Source organism: Malus domestica, chromosome 16 (genome assembly GCF_042453785.1).
Source record: "Malus domestica chromosome 16, GDT2T_hap1".
Lineage (NCBI taxonomy): Eukaryota > Viridiplantae > Streptophyta > Magnoliopsida > Rosales > Rosaceae > Malus > Malus domestica.
The window spans coordinates 7,692,706-7,710,508 of NC_091676.1; the positions used below are offsets into that span (position 1 = coordinate 7,692,706).

At 37.4% G+C, this 17,803-nt stretch overlaps 3 protein-coding genes across 3 annotated transcripts; 2 read left to right on the forward strand and 1 right to left on the reverse strand.

Annotated features, from left to right (window-relative positions):
- The first annotated feature begins 5,336 nt into the window (after nucleotides 1-5,336).
- On the forward strand, nucleotides 5,337-9,477 carry LOC103403116 (serine/threonine protein phosphatase 2A 57 kDa regulatory subunit B' theta isoform-like). Its single transcript, XM_070815079.1, has 3 exons — nucleotides 5,337-5,606; nucleotides 5,832-7,492; nucleotides 8,827-9,477. The coding sequence occupies exons 2-3, from the start codon at nucleotides 6,287-6,289 to the stop codon at nucleotides 9,184-9,186; spliced, it is 1,566 nt and encodes a 521-aa protein (XP_070671180.1). The 5' UTR covers nucleotides 5,337-5,606; nucleotides 5,832-6,286; the 3' UTR covers nucleotides 9,187-9,477.
- A 1,079-nt stretch (nucleotides 9,478-10,556) lies between these two features.
- On the forward strand, nucleotides 10,557-14,180 carry LOC103403117 (serine/threonine protein phosphatase 2A 57 kDa regulatory subunit B' theta isoform-like). The gene is made up of 3 exons (XM_008341941.4): nucleotides 10,557-11,136; nucleotides 11,287-12,987; nucleotides 13,298-14,180. The coding sequence occupies exons 2-3, from the start codon at nucleotides 11,776-11,778 to the stop codon at nucleotides 13,652-13,654; spliced, it is 1,569 nt and encodes a 522-aa protein (XP_008340163.2). The 5' UTR covers nucleotides 10,557-11,136; nucleotides 11,287-11,775; the 3' UTR covers nucleotides 13,655-14,180.
- LOC103403118 (stemmadenine O-acetyltransferase-like) lies at nucleotides 13,754-16,121 on the reverse strand. The gene has a single exon (XM_017323751.3). It carries the CDS (start codon nucleotides 15,659-15,661, stop codon nucleotides 14,354-14,356), a length of 1,308 nt encoding a protein of 435 aa, XP_017179240.3. The 5' UTR covers nucleotides 15,662-16,121; the 3' UTR covers nucleotides 13,754-14,353.
- Nucleotides 16,122-17,803: the final 1,682 nt, after the last annotated feature.

Sequence of the window (17,803 nt, forward strand, 5' to 3'; positions counted from 1 at the left end):
TTTCTATGACCTGAATGGAGGCGCAAAACAAAGGTGAGTGGACCAAGTTCATATATACGATAATAATAAAACAGTTATCAAGATACTAACCCCCACAATTTAATAATGAAAACTACTAGCATAATAAGTGATGGATTTAATAAAAATCATAGCATGCCCAAAAATATCTCAAAAGTCATATCGCAGAAAAACATCTCGGAAATCAAAACAATAAACATATCATAAATCGTCTTGTAAGCGCGGTGTGCTACTAAAAATATCACTGAATAATATAACTCCCGGCCCAATACTTGCTCCGTGGTCTCTGCGCCCGTAGCCAGAGATTACCAACTCCCGGCCCAATGCCTGCTCTATGTCCCTCAGCCCGTAGCTAGGGATTACCAACTCCCGGCCTAAATGCCAACACCAGATCCTCACCCCAGGCGGCATAGTGTCCTCTAGGTACGTACAAATAGTTTCGCCTCTCATAAATAACCACTTCATAGTATAAAGTCATCCATCGTCTATACTATAAAGAGGGGTTTCTAAAACATGTTCTAGCATCCTATCGTCATCCATCAGATAGTCTACAAGATCATGATTTTTATAGAAAATATGATATATTAAAATATAGCTCAAAATAGGCTAACAATTAATTCATCACAAAAAACACGAGACGAAAATCAACATATTCAATAAACATGCTTATCATAAATCGAATCATAAGTTTGTAGGCACGCTAATCATTTATGCAATTAATTTATAAAATCATGTAATTTTAGAAGGGGTCCACTCACAAATATTCCTTAGCAGAAGAGTCGCGCGAATAAGGATTAAGAATTTCTCTACTAGCAACTTTAACTAAGCACAAAAATGTAATAAATAAATAAAAAGGATTTTATAAAAGATTGGGCTTTAACTAAATAAAATAATGAAATTGGGTTTGGCCCTAATAGGTTTTAGAATTCTAAGGTTTTAGGGTAAAAAGGCTTTAGGGTGAGGACACACACACACCACAAACACACACACACAAGCACGACATGCACATGCATATAAACACACACACACACACGGGCTGCACCAAGGCCGTCCATCACAACACACACACACACCACAAAAGCCCAAAGGCCTCACAAAATAAAAGGCTGGGCTTTAAGCCCTTTAACAAAAAACCGGCCCAAGGCTATTTGGGTTTTTAAAAACAAATAACCTAAAAACAAAAAGAAACGGGCTAGGGTTTTGGGCTGAAGCATAATGGGCTTAAGGCCCGAATGTGGTTCTAAACGGCCTGAGAGGCCTGGTTTGCCAAGAAAGAAGAAGGCTAGAGCTGCTACAGCTCCGGTCACCTGAAAACAAGGGCTCTAGGCTCCGATCTAAGTACGAACATGAAGAACAAGAGGAGAGGAAGAGATTGCTACCTTCCAATAATCGTAACACGGTCGAAGGTGACCGGAAATGCCCTCGAAGCTCACGGGTTCGCCGGAAAATGGTTGTGCTCAACCCAATTCGATTCCGAGGCAAAACCTACGTAAAAAGGGAAGGATTTGATTCAGGAAACACAACCAAACATCACTCTAAGAGAGAGAACGAGAGATTCGTGACTTACCCCAACGGAAAAAGAGAAAAGGTTTATCGGAGCTTTGCTCCGTGCCGTCGAACTCGCAGGGCAGGGGTCCTGGGCTCGTTGCGTGCCTCCTCGATGGTGACACGGTCCTAGTGTCTAGAGGAAGAGAGTGATGCGAGAGGTTGAGGGAGAGAGGTACGAGAGAGTTGAGAAAGAGAGTTATGGGAGAGTTGAGAGAGACAGAGTACAGAGAGAGAGAGGAAGAAGAGAGAGGTCTGGGGAGGGGGACAAAAAGAGAGAAAAGAAGGGTGAGTTAGATGGCTGCCATGTGGCAGTTGGGGTGAAAATAACAAATAATACAATTATTTGGGGGTGGTTGTAACAGAAGTAGTCCATGAGATTGTCCACTATCCATTATTTTGGTCATTCCTTTAAAAAAAATTGTTAAGTTGAGAGTATAACACATAACTTTGGTCCTGAGATTAGCAAAACACATAATTTTGGTTCCTGATATTTGCATAACACATAACTTTGATATTTGAGATTGTCCACTATTCATAATTTTGGTCATTCCATTAAAAATCTTAGGCACCACTTAATAGAGTTTTTTAATGGAATAACCATTATGGATGGTGGACAATCTCAGAGACCACTTCTATTGATTTTAAATCTCATAGACCAAAGTTATGTGTTAGGCAATATCATTTTGGCTAAAAAGCCTTCTTGAATATGGAAGACTTGTTGCTTAAACGACTGCCCCTTCCTGTTCATACCTGAAAATTGATTTGCGTGCTAGTGCATCCAAAATAATGAATAAAATGAAGAAATTATTGGCAGTGAGAGAATTTAATCACAATTTGCCATATCTGACTAATCCAGAAGATCACCTTGTGCGTTGACTGTTGACTTGGCGTTGCAAGCTGAGTTGAAGATTGAATATTTCCACCCGGGCTGCTCCTTTTCTCTCTTGAAATGAATTATGTGACAATTAATTCTTGGTACTTTTTTTTTTCATTATGAAAATTTTTATGGTGTTTCAGAGAGTCTTACTTTGAAATTTTTAACCGTTGGTATGCCCTTATAGATTTAGAAATTTTTGTAGTAAGATCATGTTAAGAAACTGCATACGTGACGTCCATTTTTTTATTTTGGAAGTGATGTTTTATTCATCATTGGTCTCGTTTGGTGTCAGTTAAAAGGTTAAGCTTCCGTCACGATTAATTTATGGGAGACTTTGGATGCGGTCCCTAGTTATGAACAGTCTTTGACTGAAACCTTGTTGGTTTTCAATTTTTGATCCAAGTCCCTGAAATTAATTGATAATTTATTTCTATGTACGTTACTATATTTTTTAAATTAAAAATTAAAATTTATAGTTGTTTATAGTAATGAGATTTTGAATAAAAAACCATAATTTGTGGGATTAAAAATATTAAAATATAAATATACTATTGTGTGTGTGTGTGTGTGTAAACATGGGTACATTCATAAAAAAATAACCAAAAAATTATTGTATCAAAACATGGGTACATTCTTCAAAATAGGTACATTTAGCAAAAATAAAAATGGGTACAAATAAATAAAAAAATATGGGTACAATACAAATAAAACTTTAAAAAATATGGGCACAAAAAGAAATTAATATATGGGTACAAATTAAAACTAAAAGGAAAATTGGTACAAATTAAAAAAGGGTTGCAAATTAAAAATGGGTACAAACTAAAAATAAAAATATATGATAAAAAATTTAGCCATAAATATAAATATACTAATTGTAACATTTTTAATATTAAATGAATATATTTAGAAATAAAAAATATTTTATTATTGAAATAATTAATGATATTATTAATACAAAGGACCTTGATCAAAAATTGAAAAGTAATAAGGTTTTAATCAATAGAGTAGTAAAAATAAGGATGAAAACCTAATTACTCCTTAATTTATCTTCTCTTTGTTCAATGTATTTGAATTAGTGAGTAATCCAATCTAAACCATTCATTGACTACTAAACGTGGTTTAGTAGCAAATATTGTTCGTCATTATAGTTGAATATCAGAGTGCGCATACCACAATGAACGAACGCGGAACAAACAAGACTACAAAATAAGAATATTATTAAACTAACAAGAATGCCGGAACGGCTACAAAACCCTAAGATGCTACATTGTGACTGACTTATTTTCTAATGAATAACAAAGCAACCTATTTATAATAAACTAAACCTAATCTCTAACAAAACCTAATTCTAACGGACTAAGCCCAAAATACCAAACATTAAAATAAACTAAATAATAATATTTTCCAACATCCCCCGTCAAACTCATGGCGGTTCACGACATGGGTTTGCCAAAGTAGATGTGGATGCAAAACTCCAAATTCCAATGCTAGTGCCAATGCCGATGACGATGCCGATGCCAAAACCGATGCCAATTTCCAAACAAACAAACAAAAAATCCAACCAAATTTTTTATTTTTTATTTTTTATTTGCCTTTGCTCGCATGAGCCTAAACCTCAAACAATTTTTTCAAAAACTTTTTCCTCTTTTTTCTCTTGTTTTTTCCTTTTCTTTGCTTTGCTTTTCCTTTCTTTTTTTACATGGGGTGTTCTCCTGATCACGTAAAACAATGCAGCAATTCCATTCCAAATTGTAGACCGAGTTGGTGCGGATACAGTGCGAATGCTGAAGGGTGCAGAAAACGGATAGGGTGCTGATGAGACTGTGCGGTGCATATGCAGGTGGTGTCGATGCTGGTGGGAGATGCAGATTCAACGTGCGTATTCAGACGGCGATAGACAAATGAATATCAAACAAGCAGATTAAATCTCGAAAGTTCAAACCTACTCTGATACCAAGTTGAATATCAGAGTGCGCATACCACAATGAACGAACGCAGAACAAACAAGACTACAAAATAAGAATATTATTAAACTAACGAGAATGCCGGAACGGCTACAAAACCCTAAGAGGCTACATTGTGACTGACTTATTTTCTAATGAATAACAAAGCAACCTATTTATAATAAACTAAACCTAATATCTAACAAAACCTAATTCTAACGGGCTAAGCTCAAAATACCAAACATTAAAATAAACTAAATAATAATATTTTCCAACAAGTAGTACTTGGGAAAGCTAGCGTATGTCCTCACCCAACACACTGAAATTAGGAAGCAAAAGCGCTTGTTTGGGTTAGAGATTTTATGGTTAGAACTTAGATCCACTGGGAATAAGAAAAGTAAGAAAAAAGAATCGGATCAATTTTCGCTCTTAGATGATCTGATTTGTGGTTTTACTTATTAGACTTTACTCTCATTTCATACGTCTTTAGATTTCGTATGTGTTAGTAAAACACATAAGAATATACTTGAATAATTTTAATACTTACGTTTGATAAGACGTTTGATAAGACGATGAAATCAAGAATCAAAATGATTACGATTCTAATTCTGGATGAGTAAGCATATCATATACGTAAATAACTAATGTTAGACATGCCAACTAATACTATGATGTAGTAATATTTTCCTTTAATCATAAATAATAGGTCAGACGTTAAACTACTTTGAAGTTTGAACCAAAAGAAAATAGGAAACAAATAGTTAAGGGATGTGCTATCCACATACCCTATTTTACTTCTCACACACCCTTTGATAATTTATGTCCGTTGATTTTCTTCAATTCATCTGATCCAACGAGCGAAAATTAAGAAAATGTATGAGAAGTAAAATAGGATGTGTGGACATCACATCCCATAGTTAAAAAAGGAAGGAAAAAGACCCGATGAGATTGAATTTAAATAACGGGCTGGTGTGGTGTGTGTATCGGGTTTGCTGGGAAGAAGTCCAGAAAGGAGTCGAAGAAAAAATCAGAGAGAGAGAGAGAGAAAATTGACCAAAAGTTTTGCGAGGCAAAGGTGAATAGAGACTGAATCAATCAAATCACAAGAGGGAAAATAATAAGAAAACCTCAACAAATATATTTGATTTGTTCAGTCAATAAACTACAACGAGAATAATGGTGGATAGTAACGAAGGCCGAGTCCCTTCTTTCGTAAACTCGTGAGTATCACCCAACCAACCCCGAAATTCTTCATTCTTCTCATCTGGGTTTTGTTTATTCTTCCTGTTTCCTGTACTTGTTGCATGTGCCTTTTGCTTTGTTTATTTTTTCTTTTGATTTTCTAGTTTTTCAATTTGTTTTTGGAGCATTGGGAAGGTGAATAATGTGGTGATTGCGCACTCTGATTTTGTTTTTGTTTTTCCTCTTTTGATTTGGATGAACAGGGCAGGGAGTTGGGATTCGTGAATTGAATCTGGAAAGTTTGTGCTTTATTTTTTGAGTTTAGAGTGGCTTTTGGCATCTGGGTTTTCGATTTTAAGCAGAAAGTTTGAATTTTTGTGGGGTGTTTTTGTTTTTCCTAACAATGGCAGAAAGCTAAATGGGATTTTGTTTGTTGGGTGATTGAGATTGGGAAAATAAGGGCGTGGTGTGATCTGTCGTGTTAGATAAGCGAGTCGGGTTTTTAGTTTTCGGATGAAAAGGGGGGTACTTGGCCCCCTTTATTGCATTGTTTTCAGAAATATAGGAATTGAATAAGCTTCTGGGTAGCCTAAGATTATATTATTTACGAAAGCTGTGTGACTCAGTTGCCCTGGGAGTGTTTTTGCAAAAAGCTTTTGGAACTTTAGATACCGGTGCTGTGCTTTGAGAGGGTGGAGTTTTGTTTTTTGTATGAATTATGTTGAGACAGATACTAAACAAGCTTCCCCGGAAGTCTTCTAAGAATGCTGAAAATCGTGATGGAGCCCAGACATTGTATTCGAATCCTCCCACCAGTTCAAGAAGCAGTGATTTAGGGACCAGTAAGTCTGGGAATTTGACTACATCTTTCCCATCCGGAAATGCTGTTGCTGATATGGTGAAAAGTTACAGCAACAAGAGTGCGAGGGGTGCAAATATGAAGCCGAATGGCTTCGCAATCTCTTCTTATGAAGCATTGCCTGGATTTAGAGATGTTCCAAACGCAGAGAAGCAGAGCTTATTCATTAAAAAGCTGAGTTTGTGCTGTGTTGTATTTGACTTCACGGACCCAACAAAGCACCTGAAAGAAAAGGAGATCAAGCGGCAGACACTGTTAGAGCTGGTGGATTATGTGACTAAACCAAACAGTAAATTTTCAGAAGCTCTTATGCAAGAACTCATAAACATGGTGTCTGCAAATATGTTTAGGGCGTTCACCCCACAGCCACGTGAGAATAAAGTTGCAGAAGGCTTTGATTTGGAAGAGGAGGAACCTTCAATGGATCCTGCGTGGCCTCATTTGCAAGTAGTGTATGAGTTATTGTTAAGGTTTGTCGCATCACCTGAGACAGATGCAAAATTAGCTAAAAGATTTGTTGATCACTCATTCATTCTCAAGTTGCTGGATCTTTTTGACTCTGAAGATCCTAGAGAAAGAGAGTATTTGAAAACAATACTGCACCGAGTTTATGGAAAATTTATGGTGCATCGCCCATTCATTAGGAAGGCTATTAACAACATCTTTTATCGTTTCATCTTTGAGACCGAGAAGCATAATGGGATTTCTGAACTCCTAGAAATTTTGGGCAGTATTATAAATGGGTTTGCTCTACCACTGAAAGAAGAACATAAATTGTTCCTCGTTCGGGCTTTAATTCCCCTGCATAAGCCAAAATGCTTAGCTATGTACCATCAGCAGTTATCTTACTGCATTATGCAATTTGTAGAGAAAGATTGCAAGCTTGCTGATACTGTCGTAAGGGGTTTACTGAAGTACTGGCCTATCACTAATAGTTCAAAGGAAGTATTGTTCCTAAGTGAGTTGGAAGAAGTGTTGGAAGCAACTCAGCCATCTGAGTTCCAGCGGTGCATGGTTCCCCTATTTCGCCAGATTGCTCATTGTTTGAACAGTTCTCACTTTCAGGTAGCAGGTTCTTTCTCTGCTTTCAGTATTTCCTATAAGCTGTTTGGTGCACTTTTTCTCTTTCTAACTTGCTTTTGGTCTGCCACATGAATGATACTCAAGTTGTGCACTGTTATCTTTCTTGTCCATGTTGAATGTGATACATATAATCATAAGTGTGTTGCTCATGTAAATTTTCTTCTCTTTCCATCTTTGGCTGGTAAATTTAGACACCTCAGTAGTTCAAATTGTTCTGCAGTTATATCTTAGGTTCCCATATTGTCGGTGATCAATATTTACTTGTCTTTCCATGTATGTTATTTTTTAAGTGAGGGTTTTTTTGGCAATGTTTTTCTTTGTTAATCACTGATGTTCTAATTAAGTCATCTAAACCTTGGATCCTTTCTGTCAGCCAAAGGAAAACTCTTAAATCTTTCTAGTTGGATTTTACTTGTTAGCCCTGCCCTTTCCTGTATTGTCATTTTAATTTTAGGACTTTGGTCAGGAAGATTTATGTTTGTTGAGTTCTCTTCGGTACTTTCTCAAGTCTAGCAATTGGTGTTTGAATGTGAGGATGCATATTGGTATTCCACCTTAAAAGTTGAAATAAGCCTAACATAAGATAATGAGTAAAATTCCATGCTCAGCCAACTTCATGACCGATAGTTGATGGGTTAGCTAGTATCTCATAGATCACATGGGTCAAAGAAGTCGTCCTACAATACTTGGTTGATTTCTTTTCCCTAAATGGTTTTAGGATTTAGAACAATTGGTGTTGGCTGTTGAGAGGATCTAGATAATGTACCAGGAAATTTTGGTGCTTGTTTTTTGGTCAACAAAATTTGGGTGCTCGTTGGATGTTCCATTTTGGTTGGATTTTAGACTTTAAAAAGAATCTCATGTGACAGTTAAAATTAGTTTCACGATGCTCTTACTTAAACCACAATGTCACTGTCAATCCCATAAAGTATAAATGTTGAAATAAACCCTATCCATTTGTTTAGTTGGTCGGCTTGAGGATATGGTTATGTTTTAAACAGGTTGTGACTTATCAATAAAAGAAGGCACTCTATGAATTTGGAAAATGTTTAACCAAGTATTCAGCACGAAATAGAGCTGAAGTAAACTGAAGGTTATGCCTACGAATTCTCTTTGCAGTGGATGAGTAATGTGAAATGAATTTCTGATCGAACCTTCTCAGGAAGTTTTATACTAGCCAATTATATAGAACTTTGACATTAGTCTGCAATTAATCCTATTTGTGTTGTATGTCATGTTTTCTCTTTGAGGAAATAGCTTCCTCCCATTGCAGTTTTCGTTCTTGAATCTTATGCAATCAATCCTTGTTTTGTCAGGTGGCAGAGAGAGCTTTATTTTTGTGGAACAACGATCACATTGAGAACTTAATCAGACAGAATCGTAAAGTTATACTGCCCATTATCTTACCTGCATTGGAGAAAAATGCTAGAAACCATTGGAACCAGGCTGTTCATAGCTTGACCCTAAATGTCCGAAAAATTTTCCATGAGCTTGATCCCGAGCTGTTCAAGGAATGCTTACTCCAGTTCCAGGAAGACGAGTCAAAGGATGGCGAGGTTACAGCACGACGTGAAGCCACATGGAAACGCTTGGAAGAAGTTGCTGCAAAGAAATCTGCGAGCAACGAAGCTGTGCTTGTTTTTGGCAAAGCACCTCCGCGCACTACTTCACTTTAGCCGAAGCAAGACACTTGCTGACAATACAATGACATCAAATTTCTATCAATTTAAAACGGGATTCGTAGTATTGTGACGTGGTTCGGGTGGTGAAATGCTCATATTTGCTAACTGCTCACTGGTACTGAATATTGCAGGATCATTGTGTATGTTGTAGTTGTAGCTAGGAAATGGTTCTGGCAGATAACCAGAGTCCAAGAAAACATTCTGCCTCATTGATTGTTTTATTAAGTTAATTTTCTAGCTCTTCTTTTGCTTATAATATATACAGACAATGCAATTCTTCTACCACCCCTTAGGTATTTGCATGATACAAATTACGAGTGTTCAATCGGCAAATCAAAGGCTTGAAGAGAAGAACATAACAACTTGAGTTCCATCTCTTTTCACCACAGCTGCCCCCACCCGTTTGGTATTCATTATACTGCCAACGAGGGTTGGCACAGTCGGTAAGATCACTGCCTTGTGTGTTGCTCACTAAGGTTCGAGTCTCATTGTAAGCAGCTCTTATTGATGTACGATCTGTAAATTTTTACGTAAATCTATACCGGTGGTATCTGATAGTTAGGTATCATACGTAAGTCCTTCCGGCTTGAGGTTGTGGATATGCCTAAAATTGATGGTGAGAGTAAAAAGAGTATTCATTATACTGAAGAAAATCGACAATCTCGTAACTTGTTGGCTTTGTATGCAATTAAAGATCACAATGTCTTGAGCTTGATTGGCACTAGGAAAATTTTACTGTGCAACAATGTACGATATATGATTAACTTTTTTACTATTTGGCTCAACCTTGGTGGACGATACATTCTTCACGAAACATTACTTCACTTCAAAGTTAAGTTATAAAAAAATATTTGATAAAAATAAAATATACTGTTTATTTTAAAAACAATGACTCTTGGACAACAACTTTTAAAAGTAGCATATAGGTTGGTTTTAAAAGCTGCTTTAATAAAAAGCGGAGTTGAGCCTTTAGAATATTTTTTACTCCTGAAATAAGCTCATTAATTTTAAACTATGATGTTACTTATCATTATAGACCTTGTTTTAACACTGCTTTTCATATTCTCAAAATTTTTAAGTTACAATTTATCAAACGCTCAATTGCTTTATTTTATCGCTAATTATTCTTAAAACACACCACAAACAATTTATTAAAAAACACAGCAATTCCAAATTGGTCCTGAGCCAAACCTCGTTGGCCTAAACGAGTGGGGGGCAGCTGCGGTGAAAAGATGAAACTAAATTTGTTCTTCTCTTCAAACCTTTGATTTGCCGATTGAATACTCATAATTTTTCAACCAAAAAAGACGTAATAGGCTCACTTATTCTCCGGGGAGGAGTTCTTCAATTCAAACAACCTCATCACAGAAAAAAATTTCAATGTAATTGGTACACAGATCTTCTGTTTGGTCAAAAGACTCATCATGGAACTAGAGGGAGAGGGTAGTGACAATATCATTAGACTCCACTGAAGATATTGTTCTTTTTTTGGAGCTGTTAAAATAAAACCAGGAAACATCCCAACAAAGGAAAAAAAAAACACCGAGACTCAGATTCTGGTTCGATGAGTTGGCGGCGAGTTGGCTGACTTTTCTTTCATGTTGCTCTCTCACTTGTGTCAAAATCCCAAGAACTCTCTCTCCCTCCCTCCAAGTCCAAGTTAGAGAGAGAAAGCTTTTGTTAGAGAGAGAGGGCGTTGGTTCCTTTACCTTTTCTCTTTTCCCAACTTTTCCTTTTACTTTCTTTCAAAACTCTCTCACAGGTTGAATTTAGTAAGGACTCTGAAATTGTTGAATGTTCTATTCTTCTGATCACCTTGTCTTCTTCCTCTCTCCCTCTCTCTCTCTCTCTCTCTCCCTCCCTCTCTCTCTCCGTCTGACCCAGAATTTAGTAAAAGAAAAGCTCTTTGCTTTCTTGCTCTTACTCAAGACTCCTGCTGATTCTGTAAGTAGAAAAATTTCATCTTTTCACAATTTAGTTTCTTACCCTTTTGCTTTTTTGCTCGCACCTTATAGATATTTCTTTTATGCATCACTTTCCCTTTGATCATTTTGTTGTTAATGATATCTGTGGAATGCTATCTTTGTTTTTCAGATCGCACCCAGATCGTGTCAGTCGCAGAGCTATCTGGGTTTGGCTGCTGATTTGGTAAAATACACACACACACACACACACATATATATATATGTTCTTCAAGCTGTCCTTACCTGGAAGTAGATTAAAGACAAGAGCTTTGCTTATTGGACTTTGACTTAAATCAGTTTCTGCTTCTGGGTTACTGAATTTGACCTCAGAAGGTGTCAAATTCTTCTACTTTGTTGTTACATATATATAGAAATTGGAGAATTACTAGAAGAGAATGATACATGAAAACAAGGGAACTTTTGGGGGTAATTTAATCTTCATAAATGGGTGTCTCTATCTGGGTTTTCGATTTCTTATACTGCTGATTTTGTACCTCATTGGTGAAATGGGTTGTGTCTATCTGGTTTGATTCTTTCATTTGAGGTATCGAATTTTCAGTTCAGTTCTGCTTTGAGGGTTTGGCAGGATTTGTGGTTGAGATCATTTGTTTCTGAAGTCATGATCAAGAATTTATTTGGTAAGCTTCCTAGGAAGCCGTCTAAGTCAGCCGAGAATCGTGAGTTTGGGGGTTCATCTGCCCCTACATTGAATGCTTCCTCCATAGGTTCAAGAAGTGGTGATGTAGGGAATAGGCCACTTAATTCGAATAGAGTACCTCTTTCGGGCCTTGATTCTGCTTCAAATTTAGGATATGGCCATGGAAGCAAGCCCCCCCAACTTGTCAACTCAAGTCTGAATTCTGTTACAACTTCTTATGAAGCATTTCCAGCGTTTAGAGATGTACCCAACTCCGAGAAGCATAACTTGTTTGTGAAAAAGCTGAACTTATGTTGTGTAGTGTTTGACTTCACTGACCCGACAAAAAATCTGAGAGAAAAAGACATCAAGCGGCAGACGTTGCTAGAGCTTGTAGATTATGTTACCTCTGCAAATGGTAAGTTCACTGAAATTATAGTTCAAGAAGTTGTAAAGGTGGTGAGTGTGAATTTGTTCAGGTCGTTCTCTCCACAGCCCCGAGAGAACAAGGTTTTAGAAGGATTTGATTTGGAGGAGGAGGAGCCTTTGATGGACCCTGCATGGTCACACTTACAGATTGTATATGAACTTTTTCTGAGGTTTGTTGCATCACCTGAGACAGATGCAAAGGTTTCTAAGAAGTACATTGATCAGTCTTTTGTTCTCAAATTATTGGATCTCTTTGATTCTGAGGATCCCAGGGAAAGGGAGTACTTAAAAACAATTCTGCATCGTGTCTATGGAAAATTTATGGCGCATCGCCCATTCATTAGGAAGGCGATCAACAATATATTTTTCCGATTTATTTTTGAAACAGAAAAGCACAATGGGATTGCTGAGCTTTTAGAGGTTTTGGGCAGTATAATCAATGGATTTGCTCTTCCGCTTAAAGAAGAACACAAACTTTTCCTAGTTCAGGCTCTGATCCCCCTTCACAAGCCAAGATGCTTACAAATGTACCATCAGCAGTTGTCCTACTGCATTTCACAGTTTGTCGAGAAAGATTGCAGGCTTGCAGATACTGTTATAAGAGGGTTGTTAAAGTACTGGCCAATCACAAATAGTTCAAAGGAAGTCATGTTCCTAAGTGAGCTCGAGGAAACTTTAGAAGCAACTCAGCCAGCAGAATTTCAGAAATGTATGGTACCACTATTCCGCCAAATATCTCGTTGCTTGAGCAGTTCACACTTTCAGGTATTGACTATTAAGCTGTGTCTTCATTTAATTTATTATTTCTTTGTGCTTACAAATATTTGACGCCTGTTTGGAGAAACCCATCTCTTCCACTTGCTCTCCCAAAAGTTTTGCATGTCACCTTTTATTGATTCTGATAAGTATTGTCCATTTTTGGTTTGGTTTTACTCTTGTTTATACCTTTGATCGTTATTATTGTATTTCCTTCCGTATTGAACTTTCAGGCAAGTTCTTCTGAATTGTTTGCTCACATTCCATGTATATGCTGACCAAGAACCTTGATTGAGCTGACTGATGTGTGCTTTTACAGGTGGCAGAGAGGGCTTTGTACTTGTGGAACAATGATCACATCGAGAACTTAATCAGAGAAAACTGTAAAGTCATATTGCCCATTATCTTTCCTGCCCTGGAGAAGAATGGCCGCAACCACTGGAACCAAGTGGCCCGGAGCTTGACATTAAATATCCGTAAAATCTACTCCGACGTTGATCCTGAGCTATTTGAGGAGTGTTTGCTCAAATTTCAAGAAGAGGAAGCAAAAGAGGAGGAGATTAAAGCAAAACATGAAGCCACCTGGAAGCGCTTAGAAGAGGTTGCTGCTTCAAATGCTGTTAGCAGTGAAGCAGTTGGTCACCGTTTGGGTCCAATCCAAACATCTTCAAGCTAATGGTAGAGGGATATATTCATGCTGTTAGAAGGTCTCATGTTTCTGTTTTGCTGCATTTGGATCGTTTTGTTTTTTTGGGGGGGGGGGGGGGGGGTGGGGGGGGTGTGGGAGCATTGCGTGGCTGTGTGCTGTGAAAGGTTGAACACTAATTGATAGTTGTCCATACTCTTTTCTGTTTGCCCCTCTATTTTTGGCTTCTTCACCCAACGTTCAACAGAAACATTGCACAGCAATGGAATTCAGGGATTTTCACAGATACCATTTGCACAAAACAACAAAACAGGAGTTCGAAGCTGCATTACATATTCAGCACGGTGAACATAGTGGTATAGACGATAAGGGTTAACATGAAAGAAGCTGCAAAGTACAGGTAATTTTATTCACTTGGAGTTGATTTAATTGGTTTGAAGTACTTACTGAACTACTTAGTCTCGTTTCTGTACGTGTATAATATCTTTCCGTGGATCTCAGAAAGATCTATTTGCGTGTGAATTTTTTAATATATTAATATATCTGATTGGCTTTATTTGCGATGAATGTTCTTAGGCCCTACATCATCATTAATATGCATTTACTGGACTTGTGCTTTCGGTTACATGTTCCTAACCAAATGATGGTAATTTACAAATGTGTAAACTACGAACATCAACCACTTGAAGCATAGGACTGGCTGGAAGACATGAACCTAGCTACATAGGTTTATGAGCTTGGTGCCACAGAAACAAATTCTAGAAGCTCGTGATCACGTTCAAATTTAGCCATGTCTTCCTCGTCCAAGGTCACCCATGCCTCTATTCCGTCACCCGAGCTACTACTCAACAGTATGACAACATTCTTGATGGGCACATTAGGAATGCATGCCCAGGTGGGTTTTCCCCATCCAAAATCAGTGTTGTATAGGGAAAACCTAATCCAACTGCTGAACCTGAAAAACTCAACCTCTCCTTCGGAGACCAATTCACTGGTTTCTTTTAGAGGCTCACAAGCATGTGTAAACCCATCTTCACCTTGCAGTTTCCTCACATAATCATCATCGATCTTCCTTATTACTTTTCTTAATCGAACCACGAAGTCATGCAACTCTGGGTTGCTTTCGTCGTTCATTATGGATGCAACAGCAAACCGCCAGATATTACCAAAAGAATGCTCTGGCAAAGGTGGAGCCACTCGTTCCCTTAAATTCACCACATGGGATATCGCCATTGATGGCCTGCCCTTACCCAATGTACCATTCTTCGTATTCATGCTAGACTTGCATATAAGGGCTGTCAGAGCTTCCACACGAGTAGGAGCACGGTCGTCCGTGCACAAACCCTTGGATGCTTTGACTTTCAGCTTGGCTAAGCTGGATGCATCAAACACAAACCTCTTTGTCACGATATTTTCTCTCTTGATCAAATTGGTTGGCATGAAGATTTCTTTGTCCCTAGGTGGAAACATGGTGGCTGAATTTAGGGAGGGAGTGATGTTTTCTGAAATACCACGTGACCTTGTTGCCCAAGCATCAAGGAACGAAGACAATGTTGCACCATCTGCAATCTTGTGCGAAAGGCAGATCCCAATGCCCATGCCACCGCAGTCAAAACGGTTCAATTGGACGGCCATGGCTGCAACCGCCTTGTCTGTTCTAATATTGTAGGGATCAAGTGGAAGAAGTTGTTGCACTAAATCCATTTCTGGAGTTTTTAGTATCTCAGAAAGCTGAATGTGAGCTCTAGCTTTTGTGAAGACAACAACTCCATCTTCACAATCCACGGATGCGTTACCCTCAATCCTTCCGGCCAAAGGGTAAAAACAGGTCAAGGTTTCGGATAAAGATTTCTTCAGCCTATCGACAATGGTGGTATCGTCAATGTTTACAGAAGCTGAGTAGAATAGAACAACGGGCACGTAAAAGATAGGAGCTATCTGATCTAGCAGAGAGAGTTTGTAGCTCTTAAGGTGGTCTGGAGTCGGAGATGATGGTTTACATTGATCTTCAGAGACTATCTCAATCTTCATCTGCATTTTGACCTTTTTACGTAGGAATTGCAGCTCCGGAGAAAGAATAATCACAGCGGATTTCTCATAGAATTTACATTGTTCAGCTTTGAGACGAAGATCGCTAATTATAGCGAAATTAACTGATTACAGTTAATCTGTTATCGAAACTCTCTATTTATAAGCAGCTATTCTATTGTTAGAGAAACTAATTGTTGATTTTAATCCCCTTGGTTGATAAAGTTTCAACCAACTAACTGCTTGTTGAGCTTGGAGATGATTTGGAAACCTGTTTAAGCTTACTAGAAGGCTGGAAGATTTGGCCGTAGATTACACGTTAATCGTGTTGGACAAACAAGCCATTGATAGGAGATATCCATTCGGATTGCTTCTACAAGAAGCACTTTTCGTAGAAGAACTTTTGCTTTTTAAGTGTTTTAATTAAAAACCACTGTCTGTAATTTTTATTAGAAATGAGATTGCTTCTTGGAGAGTTCTGATAAGTTTTGGTCGATCATAATTGCTTTCGGTTTTCTTAAATTGCTTTTACATCCGAGGTCTTAAGTTCGTTCTTCATCCTCCAATAACAGTTGTATTGAAAAAATTCCTTATATCGCCTGGTAACTTTTTACAAAAGCAGTTTTCAACAAGCTATTTGGAAAACTGAAACGACCAATAGATATTTGCACTTTGGAAAAAATAGGGATAGTTATGGGACCCACTTCGCATCGAACTTCAATTATCTTAATCATCTATGTTGCAAGTCTTGATCCACAGATCATCCTTGCAAAAATTCAATTTAATCCGAAATAATTTGCCCATTCGAGTGTCACGATGAAATTTCAACGTTTCTTAGGCCACAATGTTCGTCAGTTTCTTTGAACTCAATTAGATGTCTCAAATTTTTCTGTTTTGCCTGATATTTTACAAGAACGATTTATGAGGTGCAACTCAAAATACAGACAAGCCACATCGTTGAAGTTCAATGTCTTTTGGGCCTCACAACAAATTCCCGTTTCTGTTATCAGAATGAACAATTGTGAGAAATGTGTCCTGTACATCCTGAAAAATATACAAAAACAGTGAGTATGCATTTGGTGGGTAGTTATGGTCTTTTTATTTCTGTAATTTTGTTTCAACCTCTCGTGTGGCATATGCGTATGGTCAAAGTGCATCTTGACAATTTCTTATAGTGTCTTTATCACAAATGCTCTTTGAAATTAACTCCATCAATCATGATGGTCATTGAAATTGAAAATCGATCAATGTAATCCCTGAATATTAACCCCGTGAATCAATATCGTTCTTCCGTTAGTGTTCCGTTCAAATCAACGTTAAAAAAGAACACGTAACAATTTTTTTCATGGTAAATGACAATAATACCCTACTAATCCTATTCCTCCCTTCCCACTTTTTCACTTGTCCGACCAAATCCCTTACTTTTCCTCACTCTTCCTCATTCCTCCTCCTTCTGCGAATTCTTTTCTACATGAGATTCAATGAAACCTATTAGATTCGACTAAGGGGGTGTATTCAATTGGGATTTTAAGGGATTTTAATTCTTTTAATGAATCTAGGGGTATTCAATCAGGATTTTAAGTGATTCTCTTAAATTCTAGGTGTATTCAATTAGAATTTTAAAATAGTTTATTAAAATCCTTAGAAATCTAGGTGTATTCAATTAAGATTTTAAAGAAGTTTATAACATTCCAGGTGTATTCAATTAGAAATTGATTTTAAAGAATTTGAGAAAGTTGATGAATTAGAGGGAATTGGAGAGATTTCGTATTGTATTTTAAGTATCCACAAATCTCACATCTTCCCATGAGATTTTGAGGGAATTGAATCAAAATTTTATATGGAATCTCTACAAATCAATTAAACTCCATAAAAATCCATGGATTTATAAATCCATGGATTTATAAATCCATTAAAATCTCTCACATTCTCAATTGAATACAACCCCCTAAATTAAAGGATTGTCAGGAATAATTCGAGTTTGGTTGTTTGTGAGGATGATTTAGGTTGATTGCGATGCCAAAAATATATCGAAAAAAAGGGAAAGTCTCCACAATATGTGAGTAAATCGAATCTCCTTTAGTTTTTGAGTTTGTTATCACTTTTAGTGGTCCCAATATGGCTTTTTGCTCGGTTTGATAAATGGGTGTT

What these genes read in the sequence shown, in the direction of transcription:
- LOC103403116 (XM_070815079.1), top strand. Translation starts at nt 6,287, where the DNA reads ATGTTGAGACAGATACTAAACAAGCTTCCCCGGAAGTCTTCTAAGAAT. An exon ending in TGAACAGTTCTCACTTTCAG is followed by an intron (nt 7,493 to 8,826) that starts GTAGCAGGTTCT and finishes TTGTTTTGTCAG; the next exon opens with GTGGCAGAGAGAGCTTTATT.
- LOC103403118 (XM_017323751.3), bottom strand. Translation starts at nt 15,661, where the DNA reads ATGCAGATGAAGATTGAGATAGTCTCTGAAGATCAATGTAAACCATCA.
- LOC103403117 (XM_008341941.4), top strand. Translation starts at nt 11,776, where the DNA reads ATGATCAAGAATTTATTTGGTAAGCTTCCTAGGAAGCCGTCTAAGTCA. An exon ending in TGAGCAGTTCACACTTTCAG is followed by an intron (nt 12,988 to 13,297) that starts GTATTGACTATT and finishes GTGCTTTTACAG; the next exon opens with GTGGCAGAGAGGGCTTTGTA.